Source organism: Protopterus annectens, chromosome 10.part0 (assembly GCF_019279795.1).
Source record: "Protopterus annectens isolate FY-2018-M chromosome 10.part0, PAN1.0, whole genome shotgun sequence".
Taxonomy (NCBI): Eukaryota; Metazoa; Chordata; order Ceratodontiformes; family Protopteridae; genus Protopterus; species Protopterus annectens.
In genome coordinates this window covers 1,792,940,596-1,792,954,956 of record NC_056744.1, presented here as the reverse complement: position 1 = coordinate 1,792,954,956, position 14,361 = coordinate 1,792,940,596, and the positions used below count along the sequence as shown (strand labels likewise).

General features: G+C 38.1%; 1 protein-coding gene across 3 annotated transcripts in view; it reads left to right on the top strand.

The window, feature by feature from the left end:
- Nucleotides 1-14,361, top strand: part of LOC122814034 (phosphatidylserine decarboxylase proenzyme, mitochondrial-like) — a 200,526-nt gene that overhangs the window by 175,949 nt on the left and 10,216 nt on the right. For all 3 annotated transcript variants that reach the window (XM_044086626.1, XM_044086622.1, XM_044086625.1), the window contains exons 5-7: nt 3,729-3,864; nt 5,588-5,734; nt 7,767-7,927. In XM_044086626.1, coding sequence (XP_043942561.1) covers nt 3,729-3,864; nt 5,588-5,734; nt 7,767-7,927 — 444 coding nt within the window. The remainder of the gene's footprint in view (nt 1-3,728; nt 3,865-5,587; nt 5,735-7,766; nt 7,928-14,361) is intronic.

Sequence of the window (14,361 nt, the reverse complement as noted above, 5' to 3'; positions counted from 1 at the left end):
ATTGATTCCTTCTGCAATTCTTATGGAGTTACATATATTGGTAACATATCTAAATATGACTGTAAATTATTTTTTATGAGACAGATTGCTCCTACTACTATTGGAATGTCTTGGAATCCTTCTTCCACACTGCCCTTGTTTCTGCCTGCAAATTCTGGTATTTGATGAATTTGTGTCTCTCTGTACATAAGACGCTGTAATCTCCAGGTGTAGCAATTTCAGTGATCAATGCTACTTTTGTCTTCTTTTCATGGAGTGCTATATTTGGTTTTCTCCCATCTATTCTTTGGACTGTTGGTAATGTGTTGTCCCATGTGATATAAACTTCATCATTTTCTATAATGTTTTGTGGTTCATGTTTCCAGTGTTTTTCAGCTACTTCAATACCATAATGTTTGTACAATCCCCAGTGCAACAGCCTTGCCACATTATTATGCCTTTCAGTATACAGTCCTTCTACCATTAGTATGTCACAACCAGCAACGAGCTGTGCAACTGTTTCCAGTTCTGTTTTACAAAACCTACATTTGTCTGTTTCTCCCACATGTTCAATGCACTTTGTAAACCAACATATATGTAGTCCACTGTCTTGGGCTGCCAATATTAACCTTTCGTCTTTTGGTTTAAATTCACCTCTCCTTATCCATTCCTGCATCAGATCCTTCTTGACGTGAGGTTGTTCCGTGGTTTTTTGCAGTTACAAGTATATTTTTGCCTTTTTTACATTTCTTGCCTTCTCATCTGGTCCTTCATCTCATATTCTTTCTTTTGTTTTTTGGCACATTCAGTTGCTGATTTTTATCTACTTCTGGTTTGATAGGTTCATAAGTTTATAGGCTTGATTTCCATTCCTGCTTGACACCAATATGCTTCTTCTGCTAAGCTAAGCAGGGAAGTCCTCTTAGACTTATTATTTCATGTTTTAAAACTTTCACTGTGTTTGGGTCTTGTGAGGTCAGCAGATATGGATGCAGTCCTATGATTTCAGATCTGTACATGTCATCAATAAAAATATGAGAAGTTTTTCCACTTTGCTGTTGTCTGGGAGACAAATTGTAACCATGGCCTGCTTTGTTAAGTAGGCAGCTTAATGGGTTAAGTCCATGACAAAAAGAACAGCGGTAGCAAAGACTCATCCTGGAATATCTCCCTTTGAATGTTTATCCCTAGGATTTGACCTTTATTGTGGCTTAGCTGCGAAGTAGTTTGCCACGGTTTCATTTTCAATCTCTTTGGCTGTTACTTCATCCCATTTCATATCCTGTACATTTGAACTTCTTATTCTTTCTTTTACTTCTTCTCTCTGTTCAGCATATTTGTTATATTTCTCAGGGTTTTCACAGAAATTTCTCTAAAATGTGTCTATTTCTTCTTTTTTTGGCGGTGTTTTTATTCCTTTTGCATTGTTTCCCAATTCTCTATAAAACTTTTTGGGTCATCAATAAATTGCTTATTTTGTACTTTTCCTTTATATGTATCTGCATATCCTCTAAGTTTTCTGCCTGTGCTGATATCTTTAGTTTGTTATTTGTAATAGTGCATAATGGACCCTGGTCTGATACCGCGCACTGCTTTTATTATGTCTATTTTTCTGCGTATTTTTGTTGATCTCTTCTCCCCTCTTTACTCTTCTTGTCTTAGTTGCTTTGTAGTTTTCTCTGTTCGATGTTTCCATGATAGCATTTGATTTCTCCCCTTTCTTTCCCTTATTGCCTTGTATTTTTATGTTAAGACTTTTTGTTATTAATTTTGCTGCACAGTAATGTATCCCATTTACTTATGTTACATCACGTGCATTTCTGTTAATAGTCCTGATTACTGTGTTCATTTTTCTATCAGACTTATAACATTTTGCGTCTCACTGACTTTCTGTAATCTTTTTTTTCATTGATCCTAATATGTCTGTCCAGCTCCATTAAATGAAGCAACTCTTCCCTTAGATCTTTTTCTTCTAAACCGAAGGAACATTCTTAATTCTCTGTTTCATGCAAGCATTCTACAGAAAGTTTCAAAACATCTTCATGTGACATATTCTCTTCAGCATCATCCTTTGCTGTTTCATATGAGAACTCGCTGGTCTGTAACTTTACAACATTGACTGTATCAGAGTTGCCACTGTTTCCTGCTCCATCCTTTGCTGTGCAACTCCAGTTGAACTTTTGTACTGGGTTCCTACTGGAGGCTCCGGAGTATTTTCATGTGGTAGCTAATCAGACGCTTCCCATTCCACATGTTTCTCCTTAATTTGGGGACTCGTTCCATCATGCTGTGTCATTACCAGAGTTTTATTTTCTACACTAAATTCTTCACTTCACAGGTAATCCATAACTTTGGTTTCTATTTCTTTAGCATCTGCATTGCTAATCCTCTTTTCTACTTTCCCCGTTTGCTTTCTTATTTTTTATATTGTAAAATTTTCTATATCTGGATGCTTTTGCCTGTATTTCTCTTCAAATGTCTTTCTGCTTCTTTTTTGTATTGATTAGTTTTGCTTTCTCTTTTGCATAAACATTGCACCATATGAAATCTCTTTTCATTCCCATGTCCATATTTTTTGTTCAGATGTCTCCTGTTCCACCTGTTTCTCCTTAATTTGGGGACTCATTGTTCCATCATGCTGTGATATAACCTGTGTTAGACTTTCAACAGTAAATCCTTCACTTCGCAGGTATTCCATAACTTCAGCTTCTATTTGTTTTAACTTACTTTACTAATTCTCTGTTCTATGTTCCCCCTTTGTGATGTTACTTTTTTCTGTTGTGAAATTTTCCATATCTTGGTGCCTTTGCCTTTATTTTTCTTTAAATATCTTTGGAGCTGCTCTTTTGTATTGATTAGTTTGGCTTTCTCCTTTGCATAAATATTATACTATGTCAGATCTCCATTTCTTTCCCATGTCCATGTTTCTTTTTTATACCTTTCAAAAATCTCTAGATTTTTGTTCTTTATATTTTTACACTTCCTCAGTCACTTCTTTTTCCAAATGGCCTGAGGTTTCTTGGTCTATATGGTGTTTTTTATGAATCTGTTGTATTAATGAACATAAATTTGTTGTTGAAACTTTTGACAGTTTTTCTTGTGCAAGTATTTTTCTTTCAATCTTTTTGAATATCTTCTGTTTGCATAATAGTTACAATACACAATTTCTTTCTTATTTTCAATAGTCCTCTGTATCATCTTTATGGCTCCTTTTTGACCGGTTAATTTTTGTGTTTTTGTGGGCTACTACTTCCTTCTACAACCCGGGGGGGGGGGGGGGATCCTCCTTGGGGACTCATTGTTCCATCATACTTTGATGTTACCAGAGATGTACTGTATGGCAGATGTTGTGGAATTTTATATTTTATGTTTTTGTTATACTCACATTTGCTTATATTATGTGTGCATGAATATGTGAACTATTCTTTAAATTGTGTTCAATATGTTATATTTTTGTTACATTATTCTGTTATTATAATTTATAATTCGTTGTGCATTTCCACCCCCCAAGCTACCACTAAAATGGAGTCTGTCTATGTGGACTTTCCCAGTTAATAAATCCAACAAACACAAAAGTTAATTAATAATTCATTAAGTACATTAACCATTGCTGACTATGTGATGAATAAGTAGTCATTCTGTACGTCACGGGGAATGTCCTGACCAGGCCATTGTGTAATCCTGTATCTGTGTACATGCATTAGTGCTCTAGATAAGATCTGATGGACTTCTGTGCAACTGTTTTCCAGGTGAGTGCAGCAGATGGACGCATTTTGCACTTTGGTAAAGTGAAGAACTGTCAAGTAGAACAAGTTAAAGGAATCACATACTCACTGAAGAATTTCTTTGGACCACTCAACTGGAGAAATGGAAGTTCAACCAGAGGTAATGAGGGATGAAGATCTTTTGTTGAGGAGGATCCTTATGGCTTTAGTCATATTGGGTTCATGTCTCATTACTGAGAGCAGAGTACTTGAAAAATGTGCATAGATATAGATACAGGTACACACAGACTCACACACACACACACACACACACACACACACACACACACACACACACACACACACAGATTTATTGCGTGATTTCCACATCAAAGTACTACTCTAAATAATAACCGCAAGAATGTTTAAATTCCTCATTAACTGTCCCTGTCACTTCAAATGTTTGTCTTTTCGACTTTTCCCGGTAAGGGGTCACCAGACCGGAACTCCGGTCCACTAATGATTGGCAGTAGATTTTTATGGTGCCGAGTTGCCAGCCCAACGCCCAACCTTCAGCGAAGGCACGCCCATTCATGCATGTCTTTCGGAGGCCACTCGACCACGGGGAGGACATGCAGACTCCACACAGAAGGCACTCCCCGCACAATAGCTGAGAATCGAATGGGAGAACTTCTTGCTGTGAGGCAACAATGCAACCACTGTACCATCATGGCAGTGTCCCTGTCACTTCAAATAAACAAGGAAATCAAAGATTATAGTGGATAACATAGTTACCCTGTTTTCTTTTCGCCATTCTGGTGGGGTTCCATGTAGGGGTTCACCTTCAATGGAAAGGTTGCTTACAAAAATTAGGAAGGTTTTTGTAACATAGTTCACTCTACACTGGAAAACAGCTTTGCAGTGAATGTCACTAGTGATAGCTGCCACTCAAACACTGGGAGCCGTCATGTACAATTTCTGTGTCATGGGAGGTACTGCTTCTTCTACCCGATATGTTCTACCTCTGCATATACACAAGTAATGTCGACTGTGGGTGTAGTGCATAATTATATACTCCAATCTTCCCAGATGTCCACTTGTGTAAGTAATGTACATAGTCTGCATTTCACTGTGGCTGCACCGCTCACCATCCACTGGTGGGCAGTACCAAAAGGGTTAAGGCCAACATCCCCAGACACCATTCACTGATGGCCAGTCCCATGCTAAAAGCCCATAGCTACCTCACAGCATCAGGCAGTTGGCACTTGGCTGCTCTGTTTTGTCTTCTCCCAGGTGTCTGTTTCTGAGCCTGTTCTTGAACTTAAGTCTAGAACAGCACATTCAGGAATAACACATTTCCATTGACTAAACTAGTCTGCTGCTAAATGCAGAGTGGCTGGGCATGTGCCATGTGGTGGTCTCATTGAGTGACCTAGTGGCCATTCATTGTTTACTGTATGAGTCCCTTGTAGTAACAATAATAGCAGAAGAGGTGGAGACCTGGAATGCTTTCCCTTGCCAGACATTCTTGCCTACCAGCACATTACATGTTTGCTGTACAGAAGGGGAAATGGCTAGAGGTGTTCTGTGAACAACAGGTTTGTAAATCCTCCATAAGTGCAGTAATTGCCTAGCAGAGTACCTACTACACAAGAAGTTATCATTTAGGTACAGATATGCACTGGCATTTCTATGCCTTCAGAAGTACTGATTGTTTGTTTAGTACTTGACAGCTAAACAAATACCAAAGTATGCTCAATAGAAGTATCTGTACAACCTTGGTGATTCATTCTTGATCCATTCTGTTCCATATGTTCTGCAAATTTTCACCTTTTTGACATGTAAGGTTTGTAGTTTGTATTCATACTTGGTAATCATTTGAAATGTATGTGTGTGTTTTTCAGCTTTAACATGTGAGCCATTTGAGAATCAGCTACAAATGCGGGAAGGGACACGGCTGTATCACTGTGTGATCTACTTAGCACCTGGAGATTACCACAGGTTCCATTCACCCACCAACTGGACCATTTTACACCGTCGACACTTTCCTGGTAAGGAATTCAGTCTGTACAATAACTATGCACATTCATCCAATCTGACTGGCTCTAGAACCTTAGACATTGGCCTGACATTACACAGTAACATCATGATGTTTGAATCAGAATGCATTGCAGTTGACTTCTAGTTTGATTAGTGGTTTGGTGCCTGTAGGAGCTGGCCAGAGAGGATAGGAGTGAGTGGCCATTGCTGGTTTAGATATCCGGGGGGTTTCTCTCATCACTGGAGCACTAAGCATTACCAAGTGGAGACCAAGCCAGCTGAGCCCTCTGTTTTGTTGCTAAGCACCTGTAAGACAAAGAGAATTCAGTGTGCAGAGGCATCCTTCCTCTCAGGGGAAAGCAATAGCAGGCTCGGCAAAGGTACCAAGGAGGAATGGGGTGCAGGGGGGGGTGCTCCCAGTGGGGAGAGGGTAGGACACTCTCCAAGACCAATAAGCAAGCCTGCTTCCTACCAGCCAACTATTGCTATGGTGAATGGAGGGTTTACTGAGACTCCTAGGTGTGAACAAGTTGGCTGTTGGCCTCTTACCCAGCCCAGACGTGCCCAGCTCCTGTGGCCTCAGAATGAATGAATGGGCCAGTCAGGTGTCAGTTGTGAAGCCATTGGTCAGAATCATGGAGAAGCAGAACAAAGAAAAGTTACTCTCTTAATACCGTGAACAATGTTTAAGTCTTGTAAGATGAATCTGAAATTGTACTTAGCCTGGAAAGGACTAAAGCCAGACTTGATTTATGGACTTAGAATGCTGCTACTACTTGCTGAAGAAGGATGGAACCTTCTGTAATATGCCAAAACAAATGCATGCATATGGCAGTTGTTCTATTATTTAATATGTAGCCCATCCTAAGTCATACTTTGTGTGTGGGAAAGAGGCATATTTATGTGCTTAGTGCCCTAGCAATTGGTGTAATTGGTGTGAGGAAAGTGGGGAAAAGGCCATTCCAAATACATTTGTATAAAGAAAGGCACAAAATGTGGAGGAAAAGCATATTTATTTATTTGTTTGTTTGTTAGATGGGTAAGAAAACTGGCCCTTCTCATATCCTTTTCAGCCACAACTTGAAAAATGCAGCCTCCACATATACAATAACTGGAGGTTAAGGGTGAATCCTGGAATCTGTTGCGGTGCAGCAGACGTCTTGTTACTTTTTTGTATTGTCCATTTCTGATGGGATATTTTGAAACTATAAAACAGTGAGAGAGTGAAGGTTAAGTTGTACGTAAAAAAAGTAGGTAGGAGGCAAACGATGATAGTGATGTGCTAAGATAGACTGCAGAGGGAGAAGCAGCAACAGATCCAGAGTTCAGGATTTTCAGAAAATGAAACAAAATTAGCAGGGTCTTGACATTTCTGTTAAATATGTAAATAATTAAGTTTTATCTTCCGTACTTGCAACATCTAACAAAGCAGATGGTTTTATGGAAGTATTTAGGAGGGTGGGTGGGTGGTGAGAGGTGGGAAAATGGGAGATAAATAAAATATGTGGTGGGATATAATTTAAAGTATACTTTAAGGCTAATGATTTGGTGAAGTCAAAAGCAGGGAAGGTAATGATGGCTTGTATGGTAAGATGGACAGTGTTATTACTAAAAAATAGTTTGACTAGCAGAAGTGGAAATGGCCTTTACACTGCATTCCTGGTGTCTGTATCTTTTACCTCCACACTGCTATAGTCTGTGCTAATGAGTATCTGGTGGGATGGCTGATTGTCTGTTTCCTAGTTTATTTATTGATTTAATTTGTGGAAACTATGACTGTTTAAAATAAGTTGTCACAGTCTGCCTTTCTGTAGTAAAACTACATGTGCATGCCTCAGAAACATAAATAAAGGCTCAGGTATGTTATATCAGTAAAGTGAGTCCAGAGTGGGTTATATTAGTTACCAAAGATAAGAGGTGGCACAGGTGAGAGGCTGGATATATATGACTGATGGTAACTCCATGGGTGGGGGGGTCCTGCAAGCATCCTATGAATATTTGTTGCATTCTGTCTGAATCTGTTCACTGCTTTGCCTATTCTAGGTTCTCTGATGTCTGTGAATCCTGGTGTGGCCCATTGGATTACAGAACTCTTCTGTCACAACGAGAGAGTGGTCCTGTGTGGTGAATGGCAGCACGGCTTCTTTTCACTCACTGCAGTTGGAGCAACTAATGTGGGATCCATCAAACTTTATCACGATAAGGTCAGTGAAGTTTGTTTCATCTGATTAAGGAGTAAGTGAAAGACGATGTTGTGTTTGTGGGGCATTTAAATGTGCAAAAGATTCAAGACTGAAAATGGTTTGAGAGGGTCTGATTGAAGATGTAATAATATACACTGCCAGGGCAAAATGTCAGGAGTCCATTATATCAGAGAAGAGAAATATTAATAACTTGTTAACACCAGCAGGGCGGCAGTCTTTACAAGATGGAGTTGGGTTTTGTGGACAATATGAATGTGAGGGAGCGACCGAAATCTCATTGGTGCTACATTTTTTATTTATTTTTTACACCCCCACCCATGCTTAATGACCATTTGGCCTGTCACAAGAGTCCTGTCAGCCATCCCAAACTGGATAATAGTCCTAATTACTGAACTTGTTTTTACATCTTAAAAAATAAGTAACAATCAAAATATTCTCACAAGTACATTTTTATGTACATTGTCTCTGTCACCTAGGAAACACTTTGAAAGGCAGTCAGTTATCTAATTTTACACTGTTTAGAAATCAAGAAAATAAGAATGAGGGAAAATTCTAATGATGAATACAAGAACTGTATATTTTTGTTTTTTAAATGTGAAAAAAAACAAGTAATCTCCGTGGTATCCCCGAAGTCACAAAACAACCCACTATACAAGTATAGTGGGTCCAAAAACAAAACAGTGTAAGAAACTTCTCTGTGTGGAAAATTTTCAGTCCATATATCTCTAGTTAATCACTGTATATTAATCAGATCAGACAATAGTAGTAAAAGTAGCGAACTTAAACTCATCTTAAGTAAAAAAAAAAAAATAATAATAAAAAATATATAATTGTACAGAATTGGCAATCCACGGTGGTGCAGCAGTAGCATTGTTGCCTCACAGCAAGAGGTTCTCCCGTTCGATTCTCAGCTAGTGTGCAGGGAGTGCCTTCTGTGTGGAGTCTGCATGTCCTCCCCGCGGGTCGAGTGTCATTCCGAAAGACATGCGTGAATGGGCGTGCCTTAGTTGAAGGTTGGGCCTCGAGCTGACAACTCAGCACTGTGAAAACCTACTGCCAATCATTAGCGGATCGGAGTTCCGCTGTGGCGACACTTAACCGGGAAAAGCCAAAAGACAACAACAACAACATATAATTGTACAGAATTACTAAGTATTCGAAAGTAATCCAAGCAAGGCAGGCAGTCTGTTTCCAGTCGAAAATCTTTTATTAAGTACACAGACAAGCGAGCCAAGTAAAACAAAAATAGAGCAATAGTTTCCTCACAAGCTTTCTAAATATATATATACTTTTTATCAGGCAAGGGAGTGGTTTATTGTGCTGTAAAAGAAAGTGTTATTGGTACACATGTTAAATTCACATCCCTTCCCCCACCAGTGTGACATTCGAGCTGATCCTGCCCTACCTAGTAGCTGTCATAATAATATTATAACCCTTGTGTACTTTAAATAAAATTTATAATGATGTGGTACCTCTTATTTAACCAGATTATTAAGTAGATTATTAAGTCTGAGATTTTATCCAAGACAATATACTACATGGCTGGAAATATATCAACCTTAGTCCATTTGGCAATCAAAAAATATATATAAATATATACATATACACTTTGTAAATGACAGTGCAATGAATGTGATGCATTCTATGTGGGCAAGACTGTAAATAAACTCAAGCATAGGATTTCATGTCATCTGTCAGAAATCCGCTCTGTATGTAAAAATAATGCACTAGCCAAACACCTTTCTCTTCATAAAAGACACACAGGTTTTAAGTTCCAGATCCTGGATCACATAGACATGGGTGATCTTGAAGGAGACATCCCGAATATTCTGGAGAAACATGAACTCATGTGGCAATTAAAGCTGAACTCTTTTAGGAAGCCTGGACTAAACTACTGCTGTTCAATTAAAAGTGCACTGGAACTTAAAAAACTGCCACATTGTTTATATGAGTAATTTTATTTTATTTTTATTTTATTCTACCAGTTGGTTTTAAATACCATTTTAAATCAGTTGTAATTTAAGTGTATATTTTGTTTCCATCATCATACATTTTTTCTTATTATTTTTTCTTTTTCTTGTTCTTTTTTCCAGTTTATTCAAAATGATGTATAATAACAATACTAATTATACAATAATATTTTACAGATAATTTTTAGAGTTCTTGTACACAGACCTGAAGATGTCTAGAAGGACGAAAGTGATCTTTGTTAACAATAGGTTATGAAAATAGAATATGATTTTTACAATTGATTTTGTACATACATAGTGTATATGTATATACTTGTATATATTTTTTGATTGCCAAATGGACTAAGGTTGATATATTTCCAGTCATATAGTATATTGTCTTGGATAAAATGACAGACTTAATAATCTACTTAATAATCTGGTTAAATAACAGGTACCACATCATTATAACTTTTATTTAAAGTACATAAGGATTATATTATTATGACAGCTACTAGGTAGGGCAGGACCAGCTCAAATGTTACACTGATGGGGGAAGGGATGTGAATTTAACATGTGTACCAATAACACTTTGTTTTACAGCACAATAAACCACTCCTTGCCTGATAAAAAGTATATATATATATATTTAGAAAGCTTGTGAAGAAACTATTACTCTATTTTTATTTTAGGTGGATCGCTTGTCTGTGTACTTAAAGGATTTTCAACTGGAAACAGACTGCCTGCCTTGCTTGGATTACTTTCGAATACTTAGTAATTCTGTGCAATTATGTATTTTTTATTATTTTTTTTTTTTTACTTAAGACGAGTTTACGTTCACTACTTCTACTACTTTTGTCTGATCTGATTAATATACAGTGATTAACTAGAGATATATGGACTGAAAATCCTCCACACAGAGAAGTTTTTTAAATATGAAGACGGTGTAAAATAATGTTAACTTCAGATACAATAAAAAAAAAAGAAATGCGGCCTACAGAAAGTGACAGAGTATGCACTTCTCACAAAGGGATGCACGTAATATATGACTACATGTCTAATTTAATTACACCGTGGTGTTAAATGGGCTAACATAATGAAGAAACGTAAACTTGGGGTAGGTATTAGGTTGGTGGAATGAGGTATTTATGTGTCTTTAATGAACATCATTGGGGTTTATATGTGGTATAATAATAACCTTGTATAGAAAGAAAGTAACACTTATTATATGTTAATTATATGAATGTAAATTCTATAAATTGTATGAGACTCCTAGGCTAGAGCTTTAGTATTGAAAACTACCATTTTGGATATTGCAAGTCTCTTATATTTAAATTAATAATTGTACAGGAGCTGCCACTGGACAGAAAAAAAAGAAACATTTATTTTATGTGTATAGTCTATAAAGTTAGTCATTGGCAAGTCTACGGGCCCAGATTACCCATCAGCCAGATTTCCTCACTGGCAGTGCAGATTCCTTCACCAGCAGTGCAAGTTCTGTAAGTCATAGTACAACTGGATAGTCAGGGAGTGACTTGTTGTTAAGTGTGGGAGTGCCTACTTCTTAGGTGTTTATTGGGCATGCACCCTTCCTGGGCTGTTCATTGGCCCTATAACCTTCTTGGGGTAGTTGGACTGACAAAGTTGACAAAGATGGGTGGGGGGACAGCAATGGCAGCAGGAGAATCCAGGACCTCAAAAATCTACCCTACACAGATAGGCTAAAAGCCCTGTCCCTCTACTCAGTTTCATACAGACTCCTCAGAGGTGGCCTCTGTCTGGCATACAAAGCAATCTTAGACCCCATCTTGATGGGACTGCTGTATATCTGCAAGTCAAGCTCCACTCGAGTAACCCACACACACGACCTCAACCTGGTCTGTAATATCAATAGGACTTGTTTGCAGGACAGATTTGTGCCCCAGAGACTCCCCCATCTGTGGAATAGACTCCCTCTCCATGTCAAGCAGAGTATGTCATTATCCTTTTTCAAGTGCAACCTGGATAACTAGATGGGAAACAGAAAATACACCCCTGGGATTCTACCTGTGTCCCCACTGGACAGGGGCTTTGAGTGCTGACTTGTCTAAACATGGGCTAAACTCTTGGCTAGGCTTATAAGGGCCTCAGGGCCAATAGCCTAGTAACCTCCTATGATCCTATGGCAAATCTTCTATGATGCAATGTGTTTGAACATGCATGCTGGGTGTTGATATCAGTGCATGCCAGGGTGGGGCAGAATGGAAGGGGTAAAGAGCTATAATTCTGAGGATAATAGTGAACTAACTCCTTCTATACTGCCGTAATTGTCCCTGGTGGTGTTCTGCACACTCACATTGTCATAGCCGCCACCCCCCCAGTCCCATCTTTTTTTATGTGTCAAACAAGTTAATCCACTAAGTACAAGGGCCTCTCCTCAATGGTCATTTAAGAATACTTTGTGATTAAGTGATTCTCTTAGTGACATAAAATGGAAGTGATGTCTCAGAGATTCAAACCCCGGAGATGTTCAGCAGTAGATTTGAGCCTCAACCTTCTCAGCTGTACTGCCAGAGTGGGTTACCTGATAAGAAAGAATGCCCTTACCTAGGATGGCCATCCCAGAGTGAATGAACAGAGCCAACGGAGGCAGGGTTTGAGGGAGTATCAAATTTCTCATGATGGTGGTTCCAGAAACACAGAGCAAAAAGAAATACATTTATTCAAAAATAAAGCTGATAATTATGGCTGCTATTGTGAAAAACTACATAGAAGAACTGCAAAGTCCAGAAAAACATTAAGGTGAATGGAGTATTCTATCTTCCTGGAAATGGAGTATTCTATCTTCCTGGAAATGGAGTATTATGTCTTCCTGGAAATGGAGTATTCTATCTTCCTGGAAATGGAGTATTCTATCTTTCTGGAGAACAATTCTGTATGACAATTAATATGAAGTATTTTAAATGTTTTGTTATGATTATTACACATGCTTGGATGTAATTTGCAGTCTTAACACTGTAGTGCAGACTGAGAGGGATATGCATTCTTGAGGTGCTTTCCTTTAAAGGAGACGTTAAACTGAGGTTCTTTCGGCCTGAGTTGGTGACATTCAGGTGGATATAAAAGATCATCTTGCACTTATGAAAAAGTGGATGGGAATTTCCAAGGTGTCCTGGCCAAACATCCCCTTACTTATTTGAGTACCCGTATTCATTTGAATACTACCTTAGGTCTCCCCAAAAAATAGGCCATGTCTATTATTTATTTATTTACGAGTAAAGGTTAATAAAAAAATATCAGAGGGATACTGAAGAGTAAATATAAAATGATATTTTTGCACACGTCCATTGGGATTATTTGTTGTAATGTTCATTTGCTTAATAATGTTTATTTGCTTAATAATAGGGCATTGTCTGTAGAGACACCATGCATGTCAAATAGTACAGATTTTTTTGTAACAAAAATGGAAGCCAAACAGGAAGTCCTTAGTCATCAGAAAGTCTGTAAATAAGAACTGCAAAAGAAGTATATAGAGCTGATAAATGTGGGAGGGTTAATATTATATGCACGAAAACTGAATAGCGTGAACATGTATTGAGTGACACATAATGGGCGAAAGCCCAAAACATCGAATTCCAAACACGAAAAAAACAACAAACAAATACTATCACTAACTGTTGTATGCAGGGGGGCAAGCCCCCCCTGCAGTCCCCATAACCCCTTACTTAAATATACCAACTCCCAGATCGCACTCCACTGAAGCAAAGGGAAGAATTCCCTATGGCGGTCTCCGTTAATACCTTCGATATTCTGAATATTCGCTCTTTATGTGTCGCTCAATACGTGTTCGCACAATTCAGTTTTCGTGCTTATAATATGTGGGAAACATAGATTACACCATTGCATTCAAGGTAACGTTTCACAGCAAATGCTCACACAAGAAGATTGTGCAGTTTTTCATTATACCAAACTAAGCGACCTGAGCTAACAAGAGTTCTTTGTATTTGTCTGACGATATAAAATGGGAGTGTTAATGAATCAGGATACGGTGTGTATCGTACGTTAATGGGGTGCTGCTGTAACCACACGAGGGACCTACAGATGCGAAAAGGGTGGGAAGCAGCTGAAAAGTATCAACACAAAAATGTAAAGAGAAATGTGCAGATACATAAGTACGTTAGTAGAAATGTAACAAGTTCTAAAGTTAGGAGCCGAGTTTCAGCAGTTATAACAAGGTATATTGAACAACATTTTCTGATGTGCAGATACATAAGTACGTTAGTAGAAATGTAACAAGTTATAAAGTTACGAGCAAGTTTCAGCAGTTATAACAAGGTATATCGAACAACATCTTCTGATGTGCAGATACACAAGTACGTTAGTAGAAATGTAACAAGTTATAAAGTTACGAGCGAGTTTCAGCAGTTATAACAAGGTATATCGAACAACATTTTCTGATGTGCAGATACATAAGTACTTTAGTAGAAATGTAACAAGTTATAAAGT